Source organism: Amia ocellicauda, chromosome 4 (genome assembly GCF_036373705.1).
Source record: "Amia ocellicauda isolate fAmiCal2 chromosome 4, fAmiCal2.hap1, whole genome shotgun sequence".
Taxonomy (NCBI): domain Eukaryota; kingdom Metazoa; phylum Chordata; class Actinopteri; order Amiiformes; family Amiidae; genus Amia; species Amia ocellicauda.
This window is the reverse complement of record NC_089853.1, coordinates 22,902,311-22,911,786: the sequence shown is the minus strand read 5'-3', so window position 1 is coordinate 22,911,786 and position 9,476 is coordinate 22,902,311. Positions and strand designations below refer to the sequence as shown.

At 37.5% G+C, this 9,476-nt stretch overlaps 1 protein-coding gene across 2 annotated transcripts in view; it reads right to left on the bottom strand.

Moving 5' to 3' along the window:
- Positions 1 to 4,666: 4,666 nt before the first annotated feature.
- gabpb1 (GA binding protein transcription factor subunit beta 1) overlaps positions 4,667 to 9,476 on the bottom strand; it is an 18,698-nt gene continuing 13,888 nt past the window's right edge. Inside the window, exons 8-9 of one of the 2 annotated variants that reach the window (XM_066701443.1) lie at positions 8,074 to 8,148; positions 4,667 to 6,699 (exon numbers count right to left, since the gene is read on the bottom strand). In XM_066701443.1, the coding sequence (XP_066557540.1) occupies positions 6,547 to 6,699; positions 8,074 to 8,148 (228 nt within the window). In that variant the 3' untranslated portion in view covers positions 4,667 to 6,546. The remainder of the gene's footprint in view (positions 6,700 to 8,073; positions 8,149 to 9,476) is intronic. The other variant, XM_066701444.1, reaches the window with a different exon arrangement.

The window sequence follows — 9,476 nt, the reverse complement described above, 5'->3', positions numbered from 1 at the left end:
TACGTGGGGACTTGATTCAAGTCTTCAAAATCATGAAGGTCATTGACCACATCAAACCAGAGGAGCTTTTCCAGATCAGCAGGGACACACGCACCCGGGGACACAAATGGAAATTGGGCTTCAAGGCATTCAAAACGGAAAACAGGAGACACTTCTTCACACAGAGAGTTGTCACAATCTGGAAAAAACTCCCCAGCGATGTGGTTGAAGCTGAAAATTTGGGAAGATTTAAAATCAGACTGGATAGTATCCTTGGATCACTCAGTTATTAATGGAAACCAAACGAGCATGATTGGTCAAATGGCCTCCTCTCGTTTGTAAACTTTCTTGAAGCCTTGAAGCCCAATTTCCATTTGTGTATACACTCACCTAAAGGATTATTAGGAACACCATACTAATACTGTGTTTGACCCCCCTTCACCTTCAGAACTGCCTTAGTTCTACGTGGCATTGATTCAACAAGGTGCTGAAAGCATTCTTTAGAAATGTTGGCCCATATTGATAGGATAGCATCTTGCAGTTGATGGAGATTTGTGGGATGCACATCCAGGGCACGAAGCTCCCGTTCCACCACATCCCAAAGATGCTCTATTGGGTTGAGATCTGGTGACTGTGGGGGCCAGTTTAGTACAGTGAACTCATTGTCATGTTCAAGAAACCAATTTGAAATGATTCGACCTTTGTGACATGGTGCATTATCCTGCTGGAAGTAGCCATCAGAGGATGGGTACATGGTGGTCATAAAGGGGGATGGACATGGTCAGAAACAATGCTCAGGTAGGCCGTGGCATTTAAACGATTCCCAATTGGCACTAAGGGGCCTAAAGTGTGCCAAGAAAACATCCCCCACACCATTACACCACCACCACCAGCCTGCACAGTGGTAACAAGGCATGATGGATCCATGTTCTCATTCTGTTTACGCCAAATTCTGACTCTACCATCTGAATGTCTCAACAGAAATCGAGACTCATCAGACCAGGCAACATTTTTCCAGTCTTCAACTGTCCAATTTTGGTGAGCTTGTGCAAATTGTAGCCTCTTTTTCCTATTTGTAGTGGAGATGAGTGGTACCCGGTGGGGTCTTCTGCTGTTGTAGCCCATCTGCCTCAAGGTTGTACGTGTTGTGGCTTCACAAATGCTTTGCTGCATACCTCGGTTGTAACGAGTGGTTATTTCAGTCAAAGTTGCTCTTCTATCAGCTTGAATCAGTCGGCCCATTCTCCTCTGACCTCTAGGATCAACAAGGCATTTTCGCCCACAGGACTGCCGCATACTGGATGTTTTTCCCTTTTCACACCATTCTTTGTAAACCCTAGAAATGGTTGTGCGTGAAAATCCCAGTAACTGAGCAGATTGTGAAATACTCAGACCGGCCTGTATGGCACCAACAACCATGCCACGCTCAAAATTGCTTAAATCACCTTTCTTTCCCATTCAGACATTCAGTTTGGAGTTCAGGAGATTGTCTTGACCAGGACCACACCCCTAAATGCATTGAAGCAACTGCCATGTGATTGGTTGGTTAGATAATTGCATTAATGAGAAATTGAACAGGTGTCCCTAATAATCCTTTAGGTGAGTGTATATAAGCAATATTTTATGTTGTAAATTCTCCCCCCACCCCCACCAACCACTTCTCACATTGAAATTAGGTTTGTAAATGTGAAACAATTTTATATATATATATATATATATATATATATATATATATATATATATATATATATTATTATTATTTTATTTTTTTTCAAATTCAGGTGTAATTATTTTCACCAACACAACCATGTCTTTGCCAACATTCAAATGTCGACCCGACACACACTATTTTATCACAAACAGTCAAGGCAAGTAGTATGATAAAACATTGTAAAGTGCTATCTTACAGAAGACTAAATTACAAGTACTATCTGAAAAGATGCAATATGAGTAAGCGCTGGAAGGAGGTCAGACACTCTGCTGTTTTGACTTCAGTGGGAAGATTGTTCCACGACTTAGGGGCCAGGGATGAGAAGGAGCGGCTCTGGAGGAAGGGGAGTGGAGAGGAGGCAGAGTTAGTCTTCTGGAACCGGAAGACCGCAGTGGTCTGGAGGGGCTGTATGGAGAGACGAGGGTCTGAAGGTAGCTTGGTGCAGTGTGGTCAAGACTTGAACTGAATGTGTGCCGGTATTGGGAGGCAATGGAGGGAGCGAAGAAGAAATGGAAGAAGGAGACAGTGTTTTAGATTCCAAGGGGATTTAGATGGAGAGATCAGCAGAAGGTAAGGAAGAGTGGGGAAAAAAGAGGAGATCCGATTTGGAGACTTTGAGCTTGAGGTGGTGCGAGTGCATCCAGGTGGAGATAGCAGACAAGCAGGAAGAGATGCGAGAGGGGATGAGAGGGTCAGAGGAGGGGAAAAACAGGAAGATCTGGGCATCAGAGGTGGTAGGAGAAACCATGGAATGCGATGAGGGGGCCCAGTGAGCGAATGTAGAGAGAGAACAGGAGGGGGCCCAGAATGGAGCCTTGGTATACGCCTGTCAGGAGAGGTTGGGAGGTGGATGAGGAACCTTGCCCTGTCACTTGATAGGTCCGGTTGTTAAGGTTTGGAGGAGAACCAGGAGAGAGCAGTTCCAGAGATTCCAAGGTCAGCGAGGCAGGAGAGGAGAATGGAGTGATCAACTGTGTCAAATGCTGCGGAGAGATCAAGGAGGATGAGCACTGAGGAGAGGGAGGCCACCTGAGCACAGCTGAGGGAGTCAGTGACTATTTGAATAAAGTATTTAATATTCAAACTTTTTTCTCATGTTTTCAAATTGGCATGTTGAATAGTTGGTTGGTAATTAAACAATAATCAATATAATTTTAAAGAGTAGAGAAAATGGATTGGATTGAAGTCAGTTTCATTCCTATATCTATTAAAATATGTAATTCTTAAATTTGAAAACAACGTCAGTAAGGACTTTTCACTCACTTTTCCAATTAAAAACTGGTAAAAAAAATACATCATTTTTTTAAAAGGGGGGAAGTAATTTCAATGGTCTCTTTTTAAGAGTATAACAGTTCAGGTTGTGCTTATTATAAAATTGTAATTTGAACAATTTCAAACAACAATTGTAAGAGGTTTTCCTTGAATATAAGCATGGAGCTCAAGCAAGGGGTCTCCATCAGCCGGAGCTGGAGCCAGCAAACCCACAGCAATGCCAATCCTAATGCCAATCACCATACGCCATTAAACAGCACTTTCAAAATTTACAAATTCACTGTCCAGCATACCGAAATACATGTTTCCTTCATCAGTTGGTGTAAACACGAAAACAAATGCTAGGCTTTTAATAATGCTATTAAAATATGTACTTTCCTGTTGGAATATGTCTGAATGTGAGATTATTTGTATATTATTGTTTATTTATTATTATTTTTCAGCCACAGAGAACATTGCCTTTCCAGGCGATGGAAAGGGTAAATGAGCGAGTGCTATTTATTTAGTGCGGCGAGCAACGCAAAATGTGGGAAAATACACACCTGCTCTCCACAAAGACAATGATGCCTTTTGGGCATCATTTACATTGATATGATTAAACGCCTTTCCTGCTGCACACGCATTCGTACACGTTCAATGTCGTTAAGTATCTAATATCTAATAGATTGTGTTTGACTGTTGAGGGTGCCAAACGTCATTTTGAAAGCACAGATCTGTTTTTTGCAATACTGCGATTAGGGGTTGTACATTCTGTGGACTGTATCCTGGACCACATCGAGTGAGTGTCAGGGACTGCATTGGTCGTATAATCTGAACTAAAAGCATGATAAATAACACCACATTATTTAATGTCTTAAAACAACTGAAGTTTTCAACATCCTCCCTGGAAAGTCTGAGGTCAAAGGTTTTATGTTCCAGTAGGTATCATATGCTGCCACAATCAACCGGATCACAGCAGTGCAATATGTGCACAGATGATATGCAGATCAATATCTGATATCAAATGCATTTCAACATTGCATCTGACTCACAATCAATTTATATGTGGATGTTGCAATTTAATTTGCTTTCTTTAGGTTGTTTTTGTATATTACTATGAAATAATGTAGTTGCTATATTTTTAAGTTACCATTATGTTGTGTACAGAATATTTTTCTATTCATATTACAATTCTGTTATGTATGGTTGATTTTTGCATCTGTTTTATAACAAATATGAATGTTATAATTCCATGTAAATTGTGCTTTTTTAAATATCAACTTTTTGAAAAGTTATTTATTCTATTTTATATTGTTTAATCTTCTATTAGACATGTGGTAAGACATGTGGTATTTTTACCCCTTCATGTGGGTATAATGATCATTGTAAGGTTCAGTGTGATAAAATGTGTTGTAACAAACCTGAACTATTCAGGTTGTTTTAATAATTTATCTCTGCAAATGCATGTAAAATATATTTTGTTACTGTTTAGCTCTGAATGATTACGGTCTTGTAATACCTATAATGCAGCTTATGCACTACTCCATGGTACAGTAAAAGACTCAATCAATACAACCACTACCACCATAGTACCACTCAAACATACATTGTCTTCTATATTACAGCATTAGTACCATTGTGAAGTACCACAGTGTACCTACTTCGGTACCAAGGTACAGTACCAGGGTACAAGAAAATCTCAATTAGCATGGTACAGTATCTAAATAGTTTTCAAGTTTTTTTTATTTGAAAATATAAAGCACAAAGCATATACATTTACACTGTACACAAAGTGTTTTGTAAAAAAGAAAAAAAAATCTGATGGAAATTCTATTAAAAAAAAAAAAAAAAACAAGACAAAAATGGGATACATAATAGATACCTGTCTTGAGAATGGTAAACATGAAATAATATGAACTTCTGATATGCAGATGACCATTGGGTTCAATTCCAGATAACAGATTATTCAAACACTTCTGTTCACATGTACAGACAACAGCAACAGCTTGAAAAAAGGTCTCCTGATTTTAACTTCCTTTCTACCTGAAATGTGTCCATTAATGTACACATCAAAGCCATGAAGCCTCCTAGAATTTAGCCTTGGACTTTCACAAAATCGTCTGATCTGTACATTTAAATAAATTTTACAGAGACTAAAACCACAAAACACAAATTAATATACTTTATTGATATGATCATCATGAAGGTTTCCTTCTCTTGAATTGATCTAATAACCACTGTAATAGAATACAAAAGTACATTATGTATGTATAAGTACGATTATACAATGGTATACTTTAATATTTTTAAAGTAATACGCTTATTCAGCTTGTTTTGGATTATGAAATATGTGTATATTTGTAAAGAGAGTGACCATGCAAAATGTGCCTTTTGTGGAAATCAAAGATAAAATATATACAGGTCCATTCATACTTCAAACAAGGTTTCATTTATTTGAAATAGAAATATATATAAAAAAAAAAACTACCAATTTACAAATCTACATCAAATACACTAGTCAGTTTTCAATTTAGTCCTGTATAGGTTTTGGCCTTTGATTTAGTGCTTATGTAAATCAAGAAAGTGAATGATTACCCACTTTTCTTAGCTTTAAAAAAAAAAAAGTTTTCAGCATTCTAAAAACAGTGACAATCTGATAACTGTGAAGCATACATAATTATGCTGTTCCTAAAAAAAAAAAAAAGTTTCCTTCATTTGTAACAGTAACAAACTTCACAACCTTTGCTGTTGTGTATCCCTGCATTTCCAATAAGGTGAGGTGTGTATTGAGAAGAATAAGCCTCAGTTCACACAAGACAGACAGAACAAAAGACTGCACAGCTAATATTTCTCAACTCTGAATGTCCAATGTACATCAAAGTACTGAAGAGATTCTTCGGAGAGGAAAAAACAATAGAGAAATTATGATGTAGTGTAAAATCTTCAGAATATAAACAATATGCAGTAATATATATATATAAAGAATAAAAAACAAAACAAAACAAAAAAAAAAACAATTTGACAAAGGATCGACTGGAACCTTTACTTCTGTTGGGCCATGCAGGTTTCCTCTTCTACAAATAAAGGTTGTTACAGAAAAAACCCAGATAGCTTCCACAATGTTTGAAAATATAACTTACAAAATTCACCTTTTAGATAAATCTTGTATCTACTTGAAAATGTAAGAGGTTCAGCTTTCTCTGGGTTTCACTGTAGTTCAAAGGCAAGAATTTTATAGCACCACCTTTTTTCACATTTATAAAATCAACACAAATGTAAAATAAACCACAGGCTTTCAATTTAGCCTGTACTTTACAGACTAATATCGGCAAGAAGTGCTTTTGCATTTAATAAAATGTCCTTTAAGGTTCTTGAATGTTACCAAGATGAAAAAAAGTGGACAATCCAGAACACTGCAGTGAACCTTCTCGATGGTGTCCTTGATGAAGCAAGTGTGTGAGGTGATTTTAAATCCACTTGTCCATCTGTGAGCAAACTGACCAGCATACTGCCGCAGGTGTTCCTAATTTTTAAGTCTGTTCAATGTTACAAAACAGCTTTACCGAGAGAAGCTTTCTCAGGTCAAGTCCCACTCAGAGCTCTGCTCATACCGCTTTTTTATTACTGTGGTGACGCGTGATGGCCTCCAGTTTCTGCCTGTATGCCTCGGCCTCCTGCTCCTTCTTCAGGAGCTGCTGACGATATTTCTGGGCTTCACGATTAGCCTCCTCTAGCTGTTTCTGTAGAGCTTCCTTCTCCTGTAGGTGCACATGAAAGCAAAAGCCTTGAGATACTGAGCATAGATCTGCAGATCTGCAGCTCTAACAAGTGATAAAGGTTTCTCACAAAGGATACCTGGGAATGTCTGTTGAGTGTAATGCATTGAAATTAACTCCTGCTCTTATCCTTACCTTTAAAATGGCAAATGACTGAAAATAAAATGTTCTAAAAGCATTTGGGGGCGATTACCAAACATGTCCTGTTAACTGTAGAGCTATTTGTTCTTCAGCACATCAGAGAGAAAAAACTCTGTTCACTTCACAAAGACAGAAGCAGCATGCAATTTTTCGGATGTAGTATATCTTGATCTCTTGGTTCTCGCTCATATAAGGGATATATAAGGATATAAGGATTTATGGAAATTACTAACAGTGTCCCACAATGACCTTAAGGTTAAAATGCAGTAAAGGTGGAATGGTTTAGACTAAATCCTTCTTAAGAAAAGGGTGGGGAAAAATAAGTTGAATATACACTAAGTGCATTGGTATCAGAATTAATTTGTGGAAGAACCGTTACGACATTAATGTCACTCGATGTTATACTACTACAGACTGCATTTCACAGAAAAGCAATTATCATCCAGAAGAAAAACAACAACTAAAAAACACCATGTACTTGGGGAAAAATTAATTCACTGTAAATACATGCCTTACAATTGATATCAAATGAAAATCAAGCCATGCTGTGTAAATGTAACACCTACTAAACTAGAAACGATACATCTTACAAAGTAATACATTACATTATGCATCTGACCTTGACCACACATGCTTTTGAGAGTACATGGAGCACTCTGTCACACCAAACTGTCCTCCCAATAGATAAATGAAGCTTGCGTTCTCTCTGGCAATGTTTATTGCTTGAACAATTAAGATTATTAATATGGAGTGAATAAATGTCTTTAGTCTCCACTTCATCAGCTGCACAAATTATTACTATTATGGAGGCACATACACTTTATATCTGTGTGCCCCACAGCCTCCTAACATATTCAGAATTCAGTTTATGCTAAGCTACCTTTCTACTAGTTCTAAGGCTTCATGGACCAAAGCCCAGTATGAAGAAATCCTTGCTCATGTTGCTGAAACCCTATACCTCCATTTACAGGTTACTTTTGCACATTGCATTTAAATCCTTCATTATTTTTATATTTAGACAAAATAATACCACACTGATTAAAATACTACCATCGTTATGTGCTAAAAATGGTGTTCATTAGAAGTATGACTTCTTATTACAAGGACACTGCAACCTGGTCTTTCAATTCCCTGATGTGTGCAATGTGATGCCATGGTAGGCAGTGTGGTCCAAACTGCCCTGCACCTCCCCGGACCCCGGAGGAGGAAAATTACCGTGGGGAACACCTGACTTGCTGTTCCCTCTGTGATTGGCTCCCCCCCTCTATAAATCAGGTAGCGACAGGTTTCCTGTTGTGGGGAGGCAAGGAGTACAGCTTGAGGGTATGAGTGAGGAAGTGAAGCAGAGCGGATGTGATTTGGATAACGGTAACAGACTTTTGGATTTAAACTTCAACTACGGATCTGGATCACGGACTTGCTCGTTTTCCAGTGTGTTTGTCTCGGGTTGTTTCTTTATATTCTATGTTAAGAGAGAGAGAGAGAGAGAGACACGTTTAAATTTTTAGTAAGACTCAAGAGGAGCTAGGTGTCTATTTGCCAATTTTGTATGTCTGTTTATCTGCACAGAAATAAATACTCACTTAATTCTCCACATTCCTGCCTCAGTTTCCTGTGTACCCCACATGGTGTCACGCTATATACACCTATACATTATATTCCCTATAAAATCTATACTGAACGATAATGTTGTGAGATAATAATGAGATAATATGCCAATAAATATCTTTAATGTAAACCTTTAAATGCATAACACAATATAGTACCCTGGGGCTATAATACGTTAAAGAAAATCTTCTAAAAAGTAAATGTTTGTATATATGTAAATGTATATATAGACACACGTCTTCTTTACAATTACCAGTGTTTGCCGGGCTCTCTCTTCTGCCAAGTCTGCTGTTGTATAACTTGTGCTCTTTTATAGTCATTCTTCTAGTTATCTATTTTTTCTCTAATTCAGTCCCTTTCTCCATTAGATTATCTGGGGTGTTCATACTGTATCTAAAATTACATGATCATGAGTTACATTTCCAGCTTCACGATCACACCGGTGTTTCCAAACCCATTTGTGGTATGTCCTGTCATTAACCTATAACCATTGTATTGATTGTGAATTTCGTTGTAGTTTTTTTTTTCCCCCCACAATAACAGGCCTGAACAATGCTTGAAAAACCTCAGTGTGTGAGAAAGAAAAGCAAGAGTCCTGGCACAAAAAACAACAACTGAATACTGGTTAATGGGAAAAAAGGAAGATAAAACCATTCACTAGGAATCTATTCTTCTCAATATCAAAACCAAAACCATGTAACCCTGTAATGTATTTGCTTCTTAAAATAATGCTTGCCCTAATTATCAGCCAATTAAACCAAACATAGACTGTTTAAGTATAAAATGTGTGCACATTTACTGTGAATGAAATAACCAGAAATATTGAGCTAATTGTTGCAATAGACTTGTAAGCTGTTTTGGAACATGCTACAGTGAACATTGTCTTTGCTATAAAGAACAATATAGTAATCAATAATAAATCAAATCTGTGCAAACAAGTCTGAAAGAAAAACAAGAATATCTGTCATAATACATTCATTTTAAAGATCTACTGTAGTCATCGTTCCTTG